The sequence below is a fragment of the Adelges cooleyi genome, unplaced genomic scaffold (genome assembly GCF_023614345.1).
Source record: "Adelges cooleyi isolate 19-005CV unplaced genomic scaffold, UGA_ACOO_1.1 ACOO_flye_CR_arks_rails_tigmint_CR_PRNA_8, whole genome shotgun sequence".
In the NCBI taxonomy this organism is placed as follows: Eukaryota; Metazoa; Arthropoda; class Insecta; order Hemiptera; family Adelgidae; genus Adelges; species Adelges cooleyi.
The window spans coordinates 3,583,291-3,607,973 of NW_026096513.1; the positions used below are offsets into that span (position 1 = coordinate 3,583,291).

Below are 24,683 nucleotides of genomic sequence, written 5' to 3' on the forward strand. Positions count from 1 at the left end.
CATTATCGTTACACGCATGCACAAAAAGAAGAAAAAAACAATTTTAATTGACTCAATCGTTTGACGGTATAGTATATACTATATTACAAGCAATTATTATTTTCTACCCGTAATAATAACAACAATAACTATTTCACACACATCCGTACCACACCGGATTTCACCCCTGCTGCCGCATATAATATCAATCTGTTCCATTAGCAAATTAATAGGACCTCCGACCGTACAGAATTTGGCTCACCCCATTCAACGCCTTCATTTGCAGCGGGCAAGGGGAGGACGGCGTGCTCCCTTGTGTCTGCCCGCGTTGCTCTTGTTATAATTGTGAGCCTGTTTAGATTTTTTATCCCCCCATTAACGTCAACGGCGATGGCTCGTGTGTGCACAATGCACATTAATATTATTATTATTACTGTATACTAATATATATTGACCGAATTTGGACAAAAAAAAAAATCGATCATTGAAAACCGCGTTTAGGCGACCACCTCGTGCATTCTGTCAAAAAATCAAAATTCTCTGATCTGTTCCCCGGGAGATATTTTGGCGTCGAAAAAAAAAATACAATTAACATCACTCGCGCCGCGTGGTCTGACTATAATGTTATTATAATACAATATAATAATGAAAGGACGAAGACTAAATTGCCGTTATTTGATGCCACCGTTGACGTTTTTTTCCCCCAACAATAGCAGTGCCGTGGCGGCGGCTGTGGTGGTTTATATACGTGTCACACATTACTCTATTCAACCCTCTGCGTATATATTAAAACTTAATTTAATATATTCGCGTTTTTTTTTTTTATTATTCTTTTGCATAATACAATTTTTTTGCGCCTGGTCGACTGGAAAAAACCGACGTTTTCGTTGTATGTGTGACGGCAGTTTTGGCTTTGAATCTCACTCAACCAATGTATATGTTATGTGACCGGAGAATGTGGCAGTCATGCCGTTATAACAATATAATCTCACCATTTTATATTTATATAAATACTGGAATTACGCACTGAGGCTCGTGAATTCTGCGAAAATCGATGACATTTTTCTTCCTTCACGTCCAAAATGATCAGTTCGCTCTAATACATTTTGAAAATTATATTACTTATACATAATTTCACCCACAAACTATGTACAATACGTCCCGTGGAAGAGATTACTTATTGCAGTTGGCTCTACCTCTAAGTAAAATATTACAATGATTTTTAAAGTTAACTATTAATAAAATAGTGTATGCATATATATATGAAATTAAAAATATTTATTTATATTTTTTAAATCTCAACCGTTTAAATTTAATTTAATTTGTTTTAATCTTATCACTTACTGTTATTAAAAAATGAAGCAAAAGACAGTGTTATTTGTAAAACAACAAAACGATACATGTTTCTAAAAAATTAAACACTCATGTAAATTAGAACATAGTTTTATATTTTTACAATTGTAATTTTATTTCGATATTAGAACTTTTTTTATCATAATCTTAATGTTAAAAAAATGTTAAAAAATGTACAAAGTAAAAAAGTTATCGTGTCTACGGGCACAAAAAACACATAATTATAAAAACAATACCTTCTCAGCAATCACATTAAAGCTAAAAGTCTGAATTTTACTCAACAGGATTCAAAATAGGTAAAATTATATGTTTTCGAGGTAGCTGATTTCAAATTTGGCATTATTTTTCCATTATGTCCCTTACCTAGGTAGGTATACTTGTTTTGTAATTATAGAAAAGGTCATATTATACTAAATTTCAAGTTTGTAAGCCCATAGTTCTGTATAACATAATAATGGTTTTGAATAGTTTTCAAAATCCAAATTTATAGAGTTTATGTCACTTTTTGTGGTTTTTGATATTTATATATATATGAGTAATAACAGCAATATTTTTTTATAGACAGACCAGAAGATTCGAGACCTGTACGGAGAAGCGATGTGTTGACAAATGTGGAGATCAGAGGGACCAATTGGACAAGTTACAAAATGGAAACCGAACACACAAGGGGACGTCCTAGATAAAGGTGGTAGGATAGAGTAGTCAAAGACTTAATAAAGAACTTGAAATAAAGAACGGAGAAGAACTGCCTAGTGGTTGTTGCGGCAATAGGCCTAAATGGCCTCTAAAGCGCCGCGAGGAGAAGAGACTAGGAAAAACCAATTTCGGTTTTTGGATACAAATATTTGACACATTTGGCAATTTGTAATGCTTGAACAGAAAATAAGTTGAACAGTATTCCGTTGATATAAAAGTAATTTTTTTTTTTTAAACGGCTGATGTTTTTTAAGCTGTGAATAAGAGATAACTATAAAGCATAAGACGTATGGTATAACGTTATAGTTTACAAATCATTATTTACTCAGGCTTGTGGACATCTGTATAATGTTTATGCGTACGAATATATAATAACAATAAATTGGTTGTAAAAAATGTACTATTTATTATTACAAGTAGCACAAATGTATGTTCATATTTTTTACCAACTATACTACCTATGTAAAGCCACAAGGCTACAAAGCCAAATGTAATAAAAACAAATAACCTATTTTCATTGCGTAAACACATTTAAATAAACATTGTCCTCATTTACTAGACAATTCATTTGTTTCTTTTATTGTTATATTCGAAACTTTTTTGTTCATCTTCATACTTTAATCTTTCCAATAAATTAATTCCATTTTCATTAGGCCGAAATAATATTTAACAGATATAATATATTGTTTTACATATCATTCGATTCAGAAATGAAGTTTTTATGTATAGTACAAATATTATGGGTGTTTACTAATGCCGAAGATGAGGATTATCCGTGTTATGATGATACAGCTCAATATTGGTTTTTCCCCTTAAAAACCACATACAAATCAGTTTCTTCGAGGAATATTGAATTACCAGATAGTAAGTTGATTAAGTAACACTGTTGACTTAATTTTACTATTTCTTAAATAAACTATTATAGTATTAGCTAAGCACTACTAATTGTATACTAAACTTAGTAGTATTTATAATTTTTTGTTTTTCTGTATTATATACATGTAAGGATAATGTATACAGGGTGTTCCATAAAGACCTGATAAATTAAAAAACTTTTTTCAATTTGAATTAAGACTTTTGCGCCACGGTTTGTATTACTTTTAGCTGTTATACTTCTTCAAGTTTTTTTTTTTTGTTACAATTTATTTAAAAAAAAAATTAAGATAGCCGTTTTATTGCGAATAATTTGTTGAGAATTTTGTTTGGTTGATAACCAGTTTTGGATTATTACTTTTTAAGTTATTAAATGGTAAAGAATAGGATGGGAAGTATAGTGCGGTAGTGTAAGCGTGTAGAGTTATTTTTATCTGCGCGCATTACTCTACCGCACTCCACTTCCCATCCTACATTTTTAACTTAAATAACTTTAAAAGTAATCATCCAAAAATATAATTACCATTCAAAATTACAGCTAAATACTTTTATAAAATCAGTGGTTTTCAGGAAAAAATAGTGTATTAAGGTTACATTAATCGCGCCCTTATTGAATTTCTACATTAAAAATAGGTATAAGGAACAAAAATCTAACCTTTAAATAAAATTATGTTTTATTTTATTATTTAGAGTGTACACCAGTTAAACTTTTTATGGTTATCAGAAATGGCACAACAAATTTATCAAAATCATACATAGAAGAATATTTATTGAAGATTGATCCTTATAGAAGTAAAATTACTGAAAATGCTAAAATGTGCCAAACGGATATTGAAGCCATTAGAAATTGGAAATCAGTTTTCGTACAAACCGAGAACTTCATGGGTTTGACTAAAAACGGACGTGCGGAAATACGAGAACTGGCATTAAGAATTAAAAATAAATTTGCAGAAATATTTAGTAAACCGCAAAACGCTGATAACTATAATGTACATATTGGGTCGTTTAAAAAAAATTAAAATATTTTTAACAAATTATTGTTTTAAAATGTTAGGTATTGGTAATGCAAAAGAAACGTTGCAAAGAAACTGGAGACATTTTTATTCAAACATTATTTGGAAGTACAGATATTAATAATTTTAAAACTGACGGCCAAGATCAAATCGTACGTTGTATAATATTTAATATTTGATGAATACTAATATTTTCTAATTTAGGTAGAAAAGTTTGAGGACATTTTATTTTCAATAGAAAAATTCAGTGATGATTATTCTGTGCAAATGAATAAATTTGGTAAAAGTGATTATGTTAAAAATGTTGTACAAAGGGTAGCAGACAAGATGGGTATTGAAAATGAAGAAATTAAAAGTAAGTAAGCTAAATAATGGATATTATTTTAAGCGTACAGATACCAATATGCCTAAGGGTTTAACAACCCCCCCCCCCTTTCATATGTCTTTTTTAACATGATAAAGTTTGTAGACGAGTGTTTTTCCATAAATAACATGTAGCAAATTTTCAAACCTGAAAAAAGGACGTGTTATCATAGACCTATAAAGAAAAAGACTGTGCCTCCCACACACCCTGTCTATACTGCCGCGTAATCAATATCGGTAGAAAGAGATAGATACAATAGTTGGTAATCTCATGGAATACAAATTTAAAAGACATGAAATAATACAATTGCTTAAATGTAAATGACAGTTAACTAATGCACGCATATTTTTTTGTCGGATATTGAATACTTTCGTGTGATGTATTCGCGATATATGGTTTTTGATCTATAGGTATAATATATTGGTACACTAATATTATTAAATACTAAAAAAAAAAAATCATAAACTCATTTATTTATTTCGTATGACATGCAAGATCTTAAGCGCTACACAATCAGCAATTAATATAATTTAATTTAAGTTAGTAACAAAAAGATAAAAAATAAAATAAATAAAACAGTTAAATAGATAAATAAAATAAACAACTATATAAATATACTATATTATTTGTTATGTCAGGTAACTTTTTCGACGTTAAGTTTACTTATCTAATCAACAGCCGGGTTTGTGGTTTTGAAGAAGTCATCCATTTCTCCTGGGTATCGTCGAGCCGGACAGTCTTCAGTAATGTGTTCCATTGATTGCACCTCCCCACAGTCACAGTTTGGGCTGTCTCTTAATTTCCATTTGTTTAAGAGTTGGTTACAGTGTTGACATGCGTAGCACCTGAGTGTTTGCGCCCCATGTAGTGCCTGCTAGTCTAGAGATGAGTGATACTCTCTAGTTTTTAGTTTAGCCACTAGTTTCTGTAGATGGGATTTGAATGTAAGTGTGCGGTCTAAAGTTCAGCCTAGATACGTAGAGCTTGACTCGTTCTTTATTAGTTGGCCGCAGAAATTCCCATTAAATTCTCTGTTATTCAAAGTGACCGGCGACACTATCGTTTTTAGTGGAATAGGTTTAAGCCTCCATTTTTTGTAATAAGCCTCGAGTGACTTTAAATCTTCTGCTTGGGTTGTTTCTATTGTGTCAAGAGAGGGTCTCTTCGCAACAATTCTAAGGTCATCAGCATATGCAAACTTTCTTGATTTAGTGTCGTGTAAGGTCACTTATGTAAACGTTGAACAAAACTGGGGCCAGAACTGAGTCTTGTGGTAGTGCGTTGTTCAATGTTTGTGACGTGGAATCTTTTGTTGCTCAATACATCATGTATGTATTTTATAGTTCATTTACAGGATATAATTTTTGTCAGCTTGTTCAGTAGTCCATGCTTTCAAACAGTATCGTAGGCGGTGCTGAGGTCAATGAAAGCAGCTCCGGCTTTCTGGTCATCATTAAAGCATTTTTCTATGTGCGATGTTAGAGCTGCAATTTGTTCGCAGAAATCTCTTGAGCGCCTATAGCCTGCCTGGTAGCTGGGTATAGCCTTTTCAGAATAATGGGTTGACCATCAGGTTGACTATTAGTTGACCATCCGCTCTCCAAGTGTGTCCAAACCACTCTAGTCTTTTATTCCTGATAAAGGCTAGAATGTTTGGTCTTTTGTATAATTTCTGTAACTCTTCATTTTTTCTTCTGTCAAACGTATTTGTTAGGTCATTATCAAAATGTAAGAAGCCTTAATAACAAACTGAGATATTTAACATGTAATGTTCCCTGCAATAATTGCGACTTTTTAATTTTAACCGAAACCTGGCTAAATCCCGATGTATTAGATTGTGAATTAAGTTTTTATGACTACAATATTTTTAGATGTAATAGGAGTGGTTTAACAAATAATTGTAGTCACTGGGGTGGAGTGTTAATTGATGTGCACAACAAATGTATAAGTGAATTAATTATAATTCATTACAATTCATTACAATTCAGTGCAATAGGTATTTTTATCGGTTAAAGTTAAATAATAAGATAAAACTAATTATAGGAGCGTGTTATATCCCACAGGTTAGTCCCCTCTCTGTATACGAAACACACATAGATACAGTTAATTGGTTGTTTGAGCGATTCGGTGACTATTGGTGGTGACTATAATTTTCGAGGCACTACTTTTTCACTTGACAACACTGATTTAGTTGTTAATGGCATCATGTCCGCGGCAGTCAATATCGTTTTTGATGCTTTTTCGGTTTGCAATTTATCTCAGTACAATTATTTACGCAATCCATATGGTAGTACACTAGATTTAGTTTTTAGAAATCTAGATTTTTTGTCGGTCAATTTATGTACAAACCCGCTTGTTCCGATTGATAAACCACATCCACCGTTGAATATTAATTGTGAATTTATTGGTTCAAAAGCTTTATCTTATCTACCGTCAGTTCAAAATTTTTTTTAAAAAAGCAGACTTTGTAGGTATTTCTATGACCTTGAATAATGTTAATTGGAGTGAGTTATTTAATAGAGAGTAATAACGGTAATTTAATTCCCTCATCTATGTCCAATGATGAGTGAAATTTTGATAATAGCCAAGCCATATCCAAGGCATTTGCTGATTATTTTTCTTCGGTTTACGTTAACTCTCAATCATTTAATGTCCGTCAGTTTCCTAAACTGTTATCAGAATCTACAATAAACGTTTCATCTTTATACATATCGTTATCTGAGGTTTTTGAAGGTCTAATATGGGCTTGGATAGCACTTATGGACCGGATGGACTACCTCTTATTATTTTATCCAATTGTTGTTATGCTATGGCTAGCCCTATAAATACATTATTTAATATATCCCTTACTCAAGGAAAATTTCCTCGTCTATGGAAGTCTAGTTTTGTTTTACCTATTTTTAAATCTGGCAACCGGAATTCAATAAAAAATTATCGCCCGATCTCAAAATTAAGCTCGTTACCGAAACTTTTTGAAAAAATAGTTGAACCAAAACTGTCTTGTGCATTTGACAGACTTATTACAGATGAGCAGCATGGCTTTGGAGCCCACAAATCAACTTGTACCAATTTATTCGTGTATGTTACAAATTTATTCGTTACCGTAAAAAAAAGAGCACAAGTCGACGATATTATACCGACCTTAGAAAAGCGTTTGACTCAGTTGACCATGTTTTGTTATTAAATAAGCTTAATGATCTTGGCGTTGGTGGCTCTTTACTATCATGGTTTGGTTCCTTTTCAACGGGTAGGACTCAACAGGTCAAAATTTTGGATCAATTATCGTCGTCATTTAATATCCCTTCAGGTGTCCCGCAAGGTGAACATTTATCCTTCTTGTTATTTTTGTTGTTTATTAATGATGTAAAGAATGTGTTCCGTTTCTGTAAATACTCTCTTTTTGCGGATGACTTAAAGATATACATGGTAGTGAATTCCATGGAAGATTGTAAAAGGTTGCAAGATGATTTTGTTTGTTTTTCTAATTGGTGAGTAGCGAACCATTTAAATATTAATGTAGATAAATGTGCACAAATATCCTTTACTATGCGTTATTTATTTATAAAATTTTAAATGGTCATATTATTTATTAATAAATGCCCTTCAAAATTTTTATTTTTATTTAGATAATGAAGATAAACTTCGGCGATTATGTTTGGGTTTCGATTAGAAAATTTTAGATTTAAATATGTACTTTCAATAATTGTCTCCTTATTAATATAATATTGTTTATCCTATGATATATACTAATTTGTTTATTATAATAATTTGTATTCTGTTATACTCGTTTTACTATCTCATGTATTCTTTGTTAAATTTGTATTAGATGTACATTTTTGTACACTCTTTGCCCTTTGGACGTTAATAAATAAAATAAATAAATTAAAATTATTCTTACCGAAAATACAATTGTTCCTTGATTTAAAATGTGGTTATTTAGTGATAAAAATAATGTTGTTTAAATTAATTTAGGAGTTGGCTTTTTTAATACATTTTTTTATTAAACTAATGGAACTGTTGAAAGTTTATTTTTATAAATTTTAAAAAATCTTTCTCCAATTTTACATAAATATATAATATCAACTGCTGGATTTATTAAGCCACCACAGGTTTTTATATTTCTTATCGACTCTGGTTCGCTACGACTACGAACTAAAATCTACTATGCATTTATTACAAATAAAGTTTTTTTTCAGCTTTCGAGCAATAAAGCTAGCTATGTACTGAATAATATCGTCAACTGCTTGTTACAAGCATTAAATTGATTATCGTCGCATGTATTTATTTTCTCATTTTAAAAGCATTTTATGATTTCTAGTCATGCTTTTAAAACATACTATGTTATTATTAAAATTATTGATCATATAAATTACTATTAACATTAATTATGAAAATATTATTTATAAATTATAATCAATGCTGTTAGACCTATGATCAATGCTAAAATGTACAAAATATAATTATATAAATAAATAAAGTCCCGACTTACCGATACATGATAATCTCATTATCTGATTCTATTTTTCAAGAAATTACACACTGACTCACAATTATTTACCATTAAACATTTTTAAATTAAAAATTTCGTTATCAGGTGTTACTATAATTTTCCATGATATTATGTTTTCCATGGGATATCCAATAAATTTCTCTATCTATTTTTAATCTATCTATCTCTATCTAGTTTATATATATATATATATATATATAATAAACTAGATTGCTAAGTATACATGTCACCAATAGAGATAGTTTAAGTTACCATTTCCGCCATCTTTGTGGAATTACAACCTTATAATATGTTTGAAGCTGCTATCACCGCTTATAACAATTATACGTTAAGTTGATAGCACAGAATCATAGTTATATAATATGCATTTTATTTTAATAACATATTTACATTTATTTATTTATTCTATACATAATTCATATTGTATATTATGTATACATATAACAGTATAGTATGTATATATACATAATGATATTACCCCGTTTACAAATGGCGCCACTGACACACTTGCTTTAACACCTTGTAAACAGTCGTCCGCTATCTAGTATCAATCGTAATCGATAGATTATAGATTATAAATAGTTATAGAAAGATTGTGTGTTCTTGACTATGAGTGGAAGACTGAGCTAATTTGTTAAAGGCATAAACATTATCATGGTTACGATTTTTTCGCAAAGGCAAAAATATACTTTTTGGTATAAAAAACATTCAATCAAGTGAGAGGAGGAGAAGTTAAAGTTAGCGAAGAAGAAAGGGATAGGAAAGTGAGGAAAAGAGAGGGGAGAGACATTTATCAAATATAAATAAATAATTAGTTGATAAAATAAGTCTGAAGTAAGTTGATAGGTCTAAAATGTCTACCGAACCGATTTCAAAAACATTTTAAAGACCGAGTTTTTATATTTATTTTCAACATTTTATTTTCTAATAAATCTAACTAATTTTCTAATAGCTAAATCAAAAATAATTCTTTCAGCCCCCATAGAGAAACAAGTTAGCTTCACGAGAAAGAAAAACTAAATCCGTTCAATAGAAACGCAGAAAATAATTTTTAGGATTAAGGAAGTTAATTTTTAAAAAACTTTCGCCCTAATTCGTAGAAAAATAACTTAATATATTTTCACTTCAAAATTAAGTAACTAAAAATATCTACTAGATTAGTTTCTAGCAAATATTGTCTATACAAATGCCCCTTTATAAATGGTGCTTTCCGTCCCCCTTATTTGACAACACTATCAGTTTTGAGTTCAAATAAAATAGGGTTCTTTTGCCCTTCTATGTTCAAAAACCATTATTTAGTTTTTATAATTTTTAAAACCATTTAGAAAATTATATCAGATCTACTAGAAAACATTTTTTTTCTAGCCTTGCTCAAATTAGACCCATCTCTCCTATTTGTCATTTCCATATCTATGCTTGTTGGTAAATAATGATCATTCAACTTCAAATTTTTAATTGTAGGAATTATAAAAATAATGTATTCTTTATGTGGCTACGAGAGGGCTTATGCAGAAGAAGAAATTCCAGCTTGGTGCAGAGTATTCTGCCAAGAAGATCTTAAAGTAAGTAGTATAAGGCGTACTATTAGTTGCTACAAATAAGATTAATAACTTGAAAATTCTTATAGGTATTAGAGTACTATGAAGATTTGTATTGGTATTATGCTGTTGGTTATGGAAATAACGCAAATGGCCAATGGGCTTGTCCATTGGCTGTACGTCTTCTAGATAGCTTCAAGTATTATACAATTTCATCCATACATTTCTGTATATCTAATTTATTATTTTCTTGAACCCAGATGAGCCAAAACTACCTAGACAAGGTCAATTACAACATGGCCAATATGGCCAATCATAAATGGTTTCGGTCAAGCCTTTCCCGAGCAAATTTAACTTAAATCAGGCCCTGATTAAAAGACATTTTGTACTTAACATCTCGGTATGAAGTATACCTAATTCTTTTAAAGTATTTCATCGTATAGTTGGTATGAAACAAACACCGTATCATCTAAGTACCTACAATTTTTAAAATATTCGTCCATTTAATTGTTTTACTGTTGTACAAAATTTACCAAGCACTTAAAATGACTTGTTAATACCATAAGCATAATATTTTTGTTCATGTAATTAGCATTTCCTAAAAATGTATTACTTTTGTGGATACAAAACATTCCGAGTTCCTTGCTAACATATAGGTATATTTATTACTTAGTCTTCTTCTATCGTGTGGTCGACCTCTGTTTAAATGCCCTCTTCATACCAGAAATTCCCTACGGTCCACAATTCTATTTGGAGCCCTATGGCACTGCAGAATATGGTCGTCTGTCTATACCTGTCTACAACCCCATAATTGGTCTTCCTGGATACCCCATTTCACCAAGTGTTTCTTTGTACTTGTAATGGCTTACTCCTATACTGTTTAGCGTCCTCCATAGTACGTATGGTCATTTCCAGTGGAGAGGCTTTCTTATTGGGGAACTCAGTTGAAGGAAGTACTCCCTGCCATAGTCTAATCCGCTCCTCCAGAGGTGGAACACCCAAATAGTTCACAGCTGATTAAGAAACTTCTCATAGAGCGCAACTGTTTCGGTGATGGTAACTGACCGTACAGGGGGTGGCGCCCGTCCGTTTCCTTCTTCGTTCTTTTAGCCACTGAGCTTACTTTTCGTCGGATTTGTGGTAGAGCACTTCCACTCAGGCTGTATAGTTTAGCAATGTTCGTTGGACGAAGACATCCGGTGATCATTCGAACAGTTAAGGGCCATATCTGTTTTATTTGTTTTTGAATATAAATATTACGTAAACTCATTTTGAATAATATTTAGACAGTTTTTCCCAAACACCATCAAATTAGTTTTTTACATATCCTTAGATCTATAGGTAACCGAATGCGTTACATATAATTTTAATTAACAAACTATAGAATTATTATAATTGTTTTACTTCATTAACAAATAATAATAACTAGTACAACTTAGTTTGAACATAATATACCTAACTCACAGCTCACTTTTATAAAAGACTTCATTTGCCGATACGCAATATTACTTTCCTACAATACGATTCTATCGTTAAATGCCAATTCTACTGCATGGCAATTTTGGAATAAGTAAACGACTTGGGTTAGATATTAGGCATCTCAAAGCTATCCCGGTAATAATAATGTGGATTATAATAGCGATTATCATTACGATTATAAATAGTATATTAATTACGCAAGTGTTACAATATAAAACAAATTTAGTATCATATTTATTGATCTTTACTTGTATTCATATTTTTTTTATTTTTAGGACAACATTTTTTTCGAAAGATACAGGTCCATATGTTACAATTAATTTCACAAGTCATGAGTTCGTGTTAAGCATGTATTTCCTATTAGGTATAGGCAAAAGCGAAAAGAAAAGCGAAAAAGACAGTGACAGGAATATTAAAATGAATTCATCGAACTACGATATCATGAAGGACCGTAATTGGAGATCAGCTTTGTTCAGTCCATGGGCAGCAAACGTCACGGCAGTGTACTTCAAATGTACCACCAATTGTTATACACCGACCATGAATAAAATAGCGTTTTATTTCAACGAACAAATTGTGGCTGTGCCGATGAAGGGCGGTTCTACGTGTGAGGTATGTTTATGGCCTGTTATCGAAGAGAAGATTAAAATATTTATAGAAAAATTCAAATGCCATGAATTCTTAAAACCCGCAAAAGAAGAGGAATATGAAATCGACGAATAATTTTTAATGTGTATTACATTACTCAAATGATTCCGCACTTTTCCACACTTTTCACCATCAATGGGAAGTTATCTCAAATATTGGCTCCAATGCAAATCGGAGCTTCAAATAATAAAATTACCTAACATAATATCAAACATCAATGTTACCCAAAATGTCATTATAACCTGTAATCCTTCCTTATCAATCGTTTAAATGGTAAAATAGACTGTCCCGGTCTGTTATCCCTTATAAATTACAAAGATACCCCACGTCCTATTCGCTCTACAGTCCCTTTTTACACCCCATAGTAACTAAAAAATGATCTTCATAATTCTCACATTATTCGTTTAATGACCTTAGTTAGCACCGAGGAATGTTTCCCTTTCAGTTGAGTGTCTTTTTACTGTCAATATTTTTACTTTCGTTGTATGCTTACTTTGTAAATGATGTTAGTTTATATTTATTTTTATATGGCATTATAGATAATAATAAACATATATAAACACTTATATGAATTAAATATAAATATGTAATTAGGTTAGTTCCTTAAGTTTTAAATAAAATATTATACTAAAGTAATTATATATTTATTTTAACTTTATTATTATTTATATTTTTAGTGTACCTAGTACATCTGTATTTCAATCATTAATAATTGTATGAAAATATTGAAAAGTTCATGTTTTTTTAATAGATTATACGGGTACATACATAATACGTCGTTTGCTATATATTTGTTATTTAATAAGGTGAAATAGCATTTAACTATTTATGCACGTGTATTCACTAACTGCAAACGTGGTTTATAATATATAATTGATATTTTTCGCCTAAGAGAACGTCACACGACCGTTATTTTCTTGAAAAAACCCGCCTTGCAAAGAAACTAAGAAAAGCTAACCAAAGCTAAGAAACCAAATTTTCATATAATATAGACAACAACACTGCCTGTGCTCTGCCATGGCCCTTTTTTAAATAATTCAACCAGTTAATAAATAATTAATTGATTGAGAAAGGACTCTTTTAAAAGATATGATCGAAAGAATATAGATGTTGGAGCACAGATAATTTTGTCATATATAATATGTATGAATTTGTATGAACTACAAAAATATTTGAAAACATTCTTTTCACCATAATGCATATATATGACTTATATGTTAAGACTTTAAATTGCTTATCGATTGCCACAAAATACTACTACAACTATACATTTCCGAATAAAACAAAGGTTTTTTGAAAGTCACTTGTAAAATAGGTACAGATTTATTTTTATAAATAGAATAGAAGCTTTTAAAGACTCGTTAGGGAAGAATCATTTTATCAAGTTTCTTGTTAGTTTTTTCAAAATGTATCTAGTGTTCAAAAAATTAACAGTGAATTTGTTAAAACGAAGAATAGTTTACCAAATTCTAGAATGTTTGTTGTTACATATATTTACAAAATACTGAACGAAATTAATGTTTATTCGATTTTATTTTATATATACCTATTTGCTTGTATATTATATCTTTATCATACTCTATATAATGTAAACTATAATTACGGATAATTAATTAGCGCCGAGACTTTGATACTCGCTTGGAATAGCTCTTGCACGTTTTGAATTGGAACAACAAACGTTACTAGAATTATTATGGTTGCGAATAATTTGAATAGTTGGCATACGAGACCTATGAATTCAACACGTTTTCGTGTTAAATTACTAAAGCGACATGTGTGTCGCTTTGGTTATTATTGCCAGTGAATTTAACGAACTTAACAAGTGTGCACTTTGAGATAATTAAACATGACGGTTCCGATGCATCTACAAATACCACTAACACTATCAAGCGTAATTAATAATTATTATTGTTTCGTGTTTACCCCGAGACAGTTGCATGACGAATCGTTGGCATAATGAAAGCAAGTGGATAATTTAAAATAAAATATGGTGCAAACGTAAATACAGTTATATCATAAATAAAATAATCTAGAGCTTTTAAATTGTAATCGAATGTTTTTAAATTGTGTTATATTAATAAATTATTGTAAGTATTATAAATATACATTGTCCGTCTAGCATGAAATTGTGGCCAGTAAAAAGAGAATAACGTGTAGAACTTTTCGGTTTTTATTTTACAAGATGTACATCATTTTTTTCGTTAAAGTGCGCAGATACTTATTATATTCAATATGCACACACCTATTACACCTATTTATTTTAGAGTCGTCGTGAAAAAAAATAGACGTTTTCTCAACATGCTATATAATATTTATATTAAACATTAAACTCTGCTAGACGTGTTGTCGCTGTATTCAAACCGTTTCACGATTAAATAGATCACGTCAAGTCCGGTCGGGTAATATGTTGTTGTTTATATCTTTATAATATTTTCCGTCTATACCCGCAAAAAAAGATATATCGACCCTTAACGTATACACCAATCTGCCGGCGTAGGTGACAGGTTATTATTGTTTCGAGTCGCCCTCCCGTGGATATTCAATCATCGAGAAACGCACCGCGTTCACGTTTCACCCCCGTCGATTACAAGGGCGCGCCTGCATACAACAACTATCGGGCGAGGGCTATATTATATAGAAGAGATTATGTATAATATGTACGGTGTGCATTAGGCGGAGGGGGGCCCGAAACCTTATCTGGACGATGCCAAAAATTGCAAAGAGAGAGAAACAGATAGAGAGAACAAGGGGGGGGGGATAAATCGACTAGAAGTAGACACGTCGGAGACAGAAGCGCGCGCTCCAACGAACTGTAGTATTGTGTACTATATCATATTATTGTGGCGAAGGCGATATGGGTTTTATAGTCTGATTGTTACCGGCGACGGTGGAAACGACGGCGGCGACGCGGGTGCTCCAGGATAGTATTATTGCGCGGGTCGTGTGCCACAGCATACACATTGTACGACGCTATATCGTGTTGTATTATAATTATTGTAACGACATCATGTTAGTAACACGAATAGTCACTGCGTTATACACATAATGTTATATTTGTTTAAGGGGATTGCACGCGGGTAAAAAAAGAGGTTTTAATATGTCAATTAATTTACCAGTTATTTGTACGAGCTCAAAGGTATTATTTTAAATTGTGCCAATTTCAATTCTGTAAAGAGATTCAAGTTCTTTGGGGCTACTTTACTATGTTATATAGGAAGCTGGTTTTCATTTAAGCATTTTAGTTTCTTGTAATTAAATAAATGATAAACTTACAATTTTTTCAATATGAATATCCAATTTTTTTACATAAAAAAGTAAAAAACAAAAATAGCTGGTTCCTAGTAAAGTTGCCAAAAAACTCGTATGTCTTTACCGAATTGAAATCAGACCATCTTAAGTAGTCGAAATTTTGTCTGGCTTTTTGGTCTAAAACGTCAGAAAAACCGACCGCATGCAAATCTCTTTAATAAACAAATATAGTTAAAGCGATTCATTCAAGTTACACTTACATGTACGACAGTATCACGAACATTATAGAAAAGAGTGATTGAGCAAATTCCATTCTGCTATAGTGGCACCAAGACAAATCGGTTAGGTTGGTGTATATTAAAAATGTGACACGCGGTCGATCCTAAATCTATCTGCATAAGTCATACTTTTGCCAAGTGTGCATTTTTCCATAATATCCTAAACTGTATGCCATTAGAATATGTAAATCCATCAACAGGCTATAAGGTTCCATGAAAATCGGATCAAGGAAACGACTTGACAGTTCAATTTGCATATGTATTTTTTTTAGTCGTACACATCGCTTTGTATTTTTTTTTTCCGATCCATAGGATTTTTGATACTTTTTTAGCACTTTAGTTTAAAAGGCTTAGGTATTTTTTGTGAACAATGGTTAAAATTCAAAAACTTTAGGTCGTTATTTCCATAGTCGCCTATATTATAATAATATAGTGTTGGACAACACATAATAATTGCCAAATTATTTCTATACACTTTTGTATAGCTAATTGCGTTATAAATATTAAAATATAATGTGAAGTATTTTATTTGAACTCTGAAAATATGTTTTACACTTTAGATATTTAGTCGTTGAATGCACATTGTTCCTTTATTGCTAACCCGGCTTTAACGTAAAAAGGGTCTCGAGTAAAGTTACCTTACATAATATTATGTGATAAGATATTAGAAACAATTTAAATTATACACGGTACAAACTTGATGAAACTTGACTCAAGTGGTCTGGAGTCAGAAATTTCCTTTAGCGAGATAAGTGTGCAATATTCTGTAGAGTAGTTGTAGCTACTAAGTGGCTTTAATATATTTTTAAAAAATCAACCCTTACAGCAAAAACAAATAGAAATTGCCGTTCTGTTCCTATGATCGTCTTTGTCGTTCCTACTCCGTCACAGGAACTTAACGGGAAATCCCATTTTTTTTTGTTCCGTTAGGGTAGCTTCTCTTTGATAAAACACAATATACAGAATTGTTTAAATGACATTATGATGTTCAGAATATAAATGAAACAATTGTATTATGGCATCAACGTTTTAAAAGTATCTAATAGATTACGTTAAACAACCCAATTAGTCTTGATGAAATTATATTAATTAACAATTCAAATAAGTAAAATATTTTTTAAACATGTATATATGACTTGTTTTTGAACATTGTTTGTTATTATTCCAGCATTTTGGTTAGGTATATATAAAGAAAGAAAAATAAACAGGCGTTAGTACAAAGTTATAAGTCTTTATACCTTGAACTATTTGAATTATCGACGATGATGAAATCGGTATGGAAATAGCATGTAAAGCAACTACATCACAACGTTTAACATTTACCGAAAAAGTTGTTGAATCGACGGCTCGTAATTATGCAAAGCTCAACATTCATTCGATATGAATTAAAAACTTATATTTATCACACGACGGAGGTTTTATAAAATTAATAAATGAAAAATAATTATATTTTTAAAAAAAGGATTTTTGTTTGATATTAAAATATTTTTGCTTTTATAAAAGAAGTGCTGTGTAAAAAATACATTTAATTCAAATGAAATACATTTAAATAATAATATACTATACACAATATAGATTGAGAAAAGTGTTTTCAAAGTCTTGCATTAGCATAAGGTATTTCATTCTTATATATAAATATATATACATTATATAGATTTACCTCATACAAAAAATTAAAACATTTTTTTAATAATTAAAACAAAATATCCAGGTCTTAAAAATAAGGAACCCAGAGTATTTAGTATACAAATATATAAACTATTATGTTTACAGTACAAAACAAAATTATGGGTAGGTTAGTTTTGTTTGACTGGTAAATATAAAGACTTCTGTTTTAATTTGTTCTTCGAGTTATAATATAAACATTCATTACTTTTATAAAAACTTGCAGGTTAGCAGATCAGTATACGTTTACAAAAAAAAACATCTAATTTTTTTATGCGTCCAAAAAAAAAATTGGTGATCAATAGTAAATCAAAATGTATTTATTGTAATCAAACGTAATACTTGTATATTATATTTTGATCACTATGAAATATTTATATAATTTTCTTTTCAAAAGAAAAATAAAGATTTCTTAATAGAATGGAAACTAATAATATATTTTTTTGTTAGATGGGTTATTTATATCAAAATTAGAATATTCACTAAAAGGATGTCTTTAATTAAAAACCACGGTGAAAGTAATTAGTTTTTCTTTTTTACTGATTTTTAACGATTTCTTTCTCAGTTACAACTTTCATTATGGGCGTATAACGTAAACATCAAAGGAAGTAGACGACCATAAGACGATGAATAGGAGAAATGGTAGTAGTATTATACAGATGAAAAGAATGAAGAATTAATTTGTAACGAGTAGTAAACAAAACAGATAATAATTGTCTTCAAAGTAAGGGTGAAGGTACATACCAATGTTTGCTAACTCATTAGTTCATTAACATACTAATTGCATATAGATATAGGTATGAGTCTATCCGGGAGAAATAATAGACACAACATTTTTCAACTGTATTTTTCTAAAACTTGGATACTTGTTAATAACACAAACAAAGTAAAGTTGCAAAATTTTAGCTCTTTAACCGCAATCTGTGTGTATGCAGTTAAATATTTGTCGTAGTTAATACATTCTCAGTAAAACGGCTATCTTCACATTTTTAATTCTGTTTTTAATTGTATGCAAATTATAACTCTAAACGGCTTTGAGATGGAACAATTGTTTTATCAAAATATGAACTTTAAGACATTATATAACTTAAGTTTGATTCTCACCATGACACATTACATTGCATACGGTAACCACCGTTTTTCTAATCTTTATTATTGTCAATAACATTACCATATATATATATATATATATATATATATATATATATTGCTATTAAATAAAGCACAAATGACAATAACGTCAACAATTTAGGACACTCGATTAACGATGTATGGGAACTATGTGCCGTAAACCACCTCATGGTGGCCAAATTATATTAAAACCTATTACAAAAAAAAAAAACTGGCCAAATTTCGGCTAACGATGCACATGAAGAGACGTACGATTCAAAAACCATCTATCTCTACAATCTGTTAAGGGGGAAGAGGAAATTAATAATGTTTACATCTAGTAACAAAACGTGTTGGTTTTGCCACAAGTAAGTATGCGTTTCCTTGTTTTGTTTGGAAAACACACTGCACCGCACTGCACCTGTACTGCATCGCACTAACACACTAATGTTTCGGTCGGTTGCAGCGGTGTGGTTACTGTGTTTACATACTTTTCCAATTCCCACCGCCCACGCGACGTGCATTAAAAAAAAAAACAATACTATACTACCGGAATATTTCGAAAATTTACACTGTGAAACTTTTCTACGAGTCGTGTTTATAATATTATACACAGAAACACAGATATATATGTATATAAATACTTATACATTTTTTTTTTTTACAGTTCTGTTTTACTACTAAACCACAGTCACGCACTGCCACCGTCGGCGGTGTGTAACAGACGAAATCACGCGAACCAATTACACTGGTCGGACACAGGAGAGGGTGGTATCGACGGGGTAGGTGGTGCAGATTCCCCAATTGTATTGCCGTACGTCGGGAGACCCTTATTTGTAAATCTAATCGAAAAAAAAAAATAATAATAAACCCTATACTTTGCGAACGTTCGGTTGACGGTCGGCCCGAAGCAATTTGTACATTATATCGTTATGCATGCGTTCATTGTGCCGCCCAGTGTGATATTACACTTTATAAGTCGCTCCAGTGTTATTTTCAAACAGACACACACACACAGTCTTAGTGTTTATGCAAGTCCTAGGCCACCGTGTGCCTCCTCCTGCCCTTTATAATAACCGTATTTTAGGCGCGCGCTGTTTATCGGTCGGCATCGCTAATTAGACGCCATGATAGTAGTAGTAATAATAATAACATAACGATAATAACCGCATAGTCTTTGGCTCGCCAACGACCGGCATTATAGAGGGTTGGATTCCGCAGGGAGCCCGCGACGTTATCTTATATCAAATAATTGACGTGTTTCTTACGCGACGAGAACAATAGGTCACAAGAAATAGGTATACTAAGTGAAAATTAAAGAATTTAATCTACAATTTATGATCGTAAACAGTTGTCGACGATAATAATAATTAGCTCACTTGATAATAGTACAAACGGTTTTGTTAACGCGTTACACTTATATACATATGAAAAATAATCGAATTAGACAAGTAAAAAAACCCTTTGCCCAGTTTTATACCGTCAGAGCATATGATGATAATTGTCGACGAAAGTATAGAAATAGTTACGTTGTTGAGATGACAAAATTTAAGTTTAAACCAAATTCATGGTCGGCTTGTACAGTACACTGAATTTAGAAACTAGGTAAACATTTTTACTTTATGATCCTTAAATATGCTATGTACTCGCTCGTTTTGGAAACTATAAATTAAAACATTATAAACAATTTTGTAATCAAATGAAATCATCAAACCCACAAATCTGCATTAGGCCCATTATTATAAAGAAGCTCTGTGTAACAATGGTCAGATGGCGTTTTACACCAATTAACTAGCTATACGTATAATGCACTTTACAGGTTACTCAATGGTTGTTCCAAACTCGCATTAGATTCACACTTTTAAATCAGTTTGACCAATGCTCATTGTTTCTTTTCAAATATAAAATGATGTAAAAAAATGTTTAATTAACTAAGTTTTCATCGGTAATAATATTTTAGTATTCAGAAAATAATGGGTGTTTGGACCGCTGTTATTTTGTATTCAGTTTGTATATTTTGTAAAATATTTCCTAAGCCATAAGTATTTTTTTTTAGTTAATTTTAGTTTGAAATTTTGCTGACGGATTTTTAATTTATTTTTAATAATTAATTTTTATACTGTGGCCTGTTTTATAAGAACTAGCGTTCTCGGTTTATAGTGTTAATTAAGTGCTCATCGAGCAGAAATGCAACATGTTTATTACATAATTCAATTTTATTAGATAAAATACATTTAATTTAGTTGGCGCTTTATATGTAGTTATTATTAAAGAAATTGCTATACCAGATGTTATAAACGTATTTTTTTAGTTGTATACTTTTTTCTCCAAATTCCTGTCAATTTAATATATATAAAAAAAATTGTATATTATACAATTTTAAAAATTAGGCACCGGAAGTTAAATATACACGTGTATCCAAACATTACGGGCCCAAATCCTTACCAGGTATCTAGTTTCAAATTATATTAAAAAGTTATAGTTATATATATAAGCTTACATACATAGTCTATTAAAATAGCTGTATCAGTTTGTAATTCTCAAGTATGTTGTAATAATTATTAAGTTGTGAGGTTGTCAACGGTCATAATAATCTTATCATGCTAAAAGTTAACGCGCAAACGAAATATGAAGATACGATTTTCTATTAACGAGTAAAATAATTATTTTTATTTTTTATTTATTGAAGAATATTTACATTCTATGCTGCAAAGCATAATGAGCAAATTGTTACATTGTTATACATACAGAGAGAAAAAATAAATTAAAAAATAAAAACGGTGATGCTGTATGAGAAGGGAGGCTCTCCAGTGATAGAACCCAACGTGATTTAAAATAATTATTATGTAGATAAAGATGATTCCACTCATATCAACCGTTATAAATATTTTTTTTTTACACATGAAGGGGCGATGTGTATCACCCTCATTCGGCACGCGTCAATTAGACTACACGTGGATGAATAGTTGGATTACAACTTAGCTGACTGACAACAAGACTTCTTGCCGACCATACACATTAGAAATGAGAATACATAGAGGTGGCGAAAGTGACAGCATGGCAAATACTAAGCCTTACGTTGGATACCAGCCATGCTTTATAATATAATAATGGACACGCGTTGTACACGTGCCATTCGGATAAACTATGGCGGTGGTAAAAAAAAAACAACACGGTAAAAATTCCAAATGAAACGACCGACAAATAAATGATGTGCATTTTGGGGATTCGAAAACGTATTGGATCTGAACACAGACCAATGCAATGTACTACAAAAAAAAAAGGGGGGAACGGAGACGGAGCGGCCGACTTTGGGGTCTTCGTTTATTACCCCACAGACACGGTGGACTCGTAAAAAAAAAATCAAAATTCTGCTGAACTTTCAACTGGTCTATAGCCTGATCCAAATAACAGCAGCTATCCCCTAACCACATCAGCACCGTTTATACACCAGACGTGTTCTGCTTACCGTGAGCAATGATTTCGCCGGCCTCTCGGGTCCAATAGTTGATCGACTTAGGATATGCTTCCGACAGACACTCCAGCGTTAGAGACTGACCGACGGCGGCACCTATCAGCTGGTTTTTAATCCAAATCATCGGAGGGACTGTAAACAGTATTTAGTTTTTCTGTTATTTTTTTTCACACTTTTAAGTCGATAGTTGATCTTTAAAAATTTAATAACATTTTGTACTTACAGTTAACCACCAACATTATACGTTTGCTGACCGACGGCGGAACTCCGTTTGACGCTATGCAAAGATAAGCTCCCATGTGAACACGGCTGACCCGGGTCAAGTTGAGCAAAGGTCCATCGACATTGTGAACTAAAAAAAAAAAAAAAAATCATAATCATTACTAAAGGATCAGAGAACAAAATCAATTCTCACACAACCAGTGGTTTCTATTGAATTAACATAAGATGTTACAACTTACAACACTTTTAACGTATTAACTCACTATTAATAGTACATTCGGACCAACACCTAAGTATACTAAAATTATGTACGTCGAAGTTTAAGTCAATAAATATGTAATTTTTTATAAGTATTATGTTTTTATTCCAGATGCCAAAGCACATTCGGTAAAATGTAATCAAATCCAAAGCTGCAACAAAAATATGTCGAGTACTGGCTAGGTACTACTACTGTTGAGCGATATTAGTGGTGAGACCAGCAATGATATTTAGACCTAATATTGTTAAATTAAAAATTAATTCAATGACCTTTAATTTGGCAATACTATATTTATTCCACTCGAGAATTATTAAAAGAGAGATTGTCATTCGCGACAGAACAATTGCTTAAAAAAAAAAAAAATAATAATTACGTCGACTATATTTTATTTGAGTTATTTTTTTAAGTACTTCACTTAGCTAAATACAATACGCGCACCATATAGTGTAAAAGGTGAACGACTATTTCGGTCAAAACGTTTTTTAATCAAATCAAAAATCATCCCTGATTGTTCGAAGACGATGACAAGGTAATGATGGCAGGCAAACCCTCGTTAGAATTTCTCAATTGAAGCACGCCACTTGACCCTCGTCGTAAAAGCACCACTTTTTACCTTTTATTTTATCCGCTTGTTTGACAGCTTAAAGCGTCAGACGCCATTATGGCAGTTTTATATGATTCCATTTAAAAATAAAACTATTTAAAATAACTTAAACATCTTTAACCTTCTCTTATGTAAACAAAAATTAAACAATATAACTATAACAACTTATGATCTATAACTATCTATATCGTACATTGGTATCACGCATTCTCTTTTTAAAATATAATTACTTATAATTTAAAAAAAAAACCTTAGTAAAGGAATATTCAAAAGTTACAAATAGTTATGCGATCTTCTTCTGTGCTAGGAATCCAAAATCTCAAACATTGTTCAAATAATATTTTATACATATATTATATATATGTTTTCATAAAAATCCAAAAATCCATTAAAAATATTACATTTTTACATATTTACCTTGAATGTATACTACTTAAAAGTATGATTCTATGATATTATAAACGAAGCTAAGCGTTTTAGTGTTAAGTAATATAAATAAAAACGATACCATAATATCATTATAAAGACTTCTACATATCGTTTAGCATACTAAACTCGCTTAAATTTTATTTTTGTATTTAAGATTTTCATTACAACCTTTATAATAATATAGTCCTGAAGTTTGTTTCCCAGCTACAGCGGTATACTATAATATGCATCCATATAACATCCTTGTGATTATCATTATTTCCTCGATGGAATACATTACACTATATTAAATTTCTTTTTTTTTCAATTTGTCGGAAATACTTTGTAATGATAGTATAAAGTATAATATAAGAAAATATATACTCTCTGATGTGTTTTGTTATAACATCCTAAGCGCTATATAATGATCCTACATTTCATTTAGATTAAAAAGTTGAACGTTTATGAAGTACCTGCATGTGCTGTTTCGCATTTTATTGATAAAAAAAAAAAAAAAATAACAAAATTCAAAATGTTTTTTAATGTATTTAGTACAATTTAGAACTAGTAAAATGTTTATAGTAAGCTATTAAAAGTTATAACTTGAAAGCCTTTTATATAATATTAACCTAAATTGAAATTGTTGCACTTGTTTTCCTCTGAAACGTGTGGGTTTTACCCATTTCAATAAGTTTAAACAGTTCTGACATTCAAAGGACTACAGTTGGTTTCTGTGTAATTTCTGTTACTTATAATTTTAATAGAAACTACAGCAACTACTGAGCAATAATGACTTTACTGTAAAATTACCGGCCACCCCGCCCATGTAAACATCGACCACGACATTAAATATTTAGTACAACATGAATATTATAACTAGCTTACATATTTTAATAAACAACATATTTTTTTGCATAAGTAAAAATATATATTTTAATATTTGCAATATTTTAAAAAATT

At 31.0% G+C, this 24,683-nt stretch overlaps 2 protein-coding genes across 4 annotated transcripts in view; one reads left to right on the plus strand and one right to left on the minus strand.

Moving 5' to 3' along the window:
• LOC126845810 (neurotrimin-like) overlaps nucleotides 1–24,683 on the minus strand; it is a 98,196-nt gene that overhangs the window by 10,550 nt on the left and 62,963 nt on the right. For all 3 annotated transcript variants that reach the window (XM_050584729.1, XM_050584728.1, XM_050584727.1), the window contains exons 5-6: nucleotides 22,454–22,582; nucleotides 22,225–22,362 (exon numbers count right to left, since the gene is read on the minus strand). In XM_050584729.1, coding sequence (XP_050440686.1) covers nucleotides 22,225–22,362; nucleotides 22,454–22,582 — 267 coding nt within the window. The remainder of the gene's footprint in view (nucleotides 1–22,224; nucleotides 22,363–22,453; nucleotides 22,583–24,683) is intronic.
• Nucleotides 2,617–13,006, plus strand: LOC126845809 (multiple inositol polyphosphate phosphatase 1-like). The gene is made up of 7 exons (XM_050584725.1): nucleotides 2,617–2,892; nucleotides 3,592–3,890; nucleotides 3,956–4,066; nucleotides 4,119–4,269; nucleotides 10,250–10,350; nucleotides 10,416–10,525; nucleotides 12,081–13,006. The coding sequence occupies exons 1-7, from the start codon at nucleotides 2,739–2,741 to the stop codon at nucleotides 12,526–12,528; spliced, it is 1,374 nt and encodes a 457-aa protein (XP_050440682.1). The 5' UTR covers nucleotides 2,617–2,738; the 3' UTR covers nucleotides 12,529–13,006.

Coding starts and splice junctions, on each gene's coding strand:
- LOC126845809 (XM_050584725.1), top strand. CDS start 2,739: ATGAAGTTTTTATGTATAGTACAAATATTATGGGTGTTTACTAATGCC. Junction 4,270..10,249: donor TGAAAATGAAGAAATTAAAA/GTAAGTAAGCTA, acceptor TTTTAATTGTAG/GAATTATAAAAATAATGTAT. Junction 10,351..10,415: donor TCTGCCAAGAAGATCTTAAA/GTAAGTAGTATA, acceptor AAATTCTTATAG/GTATTAGAGTACTATGAAGA.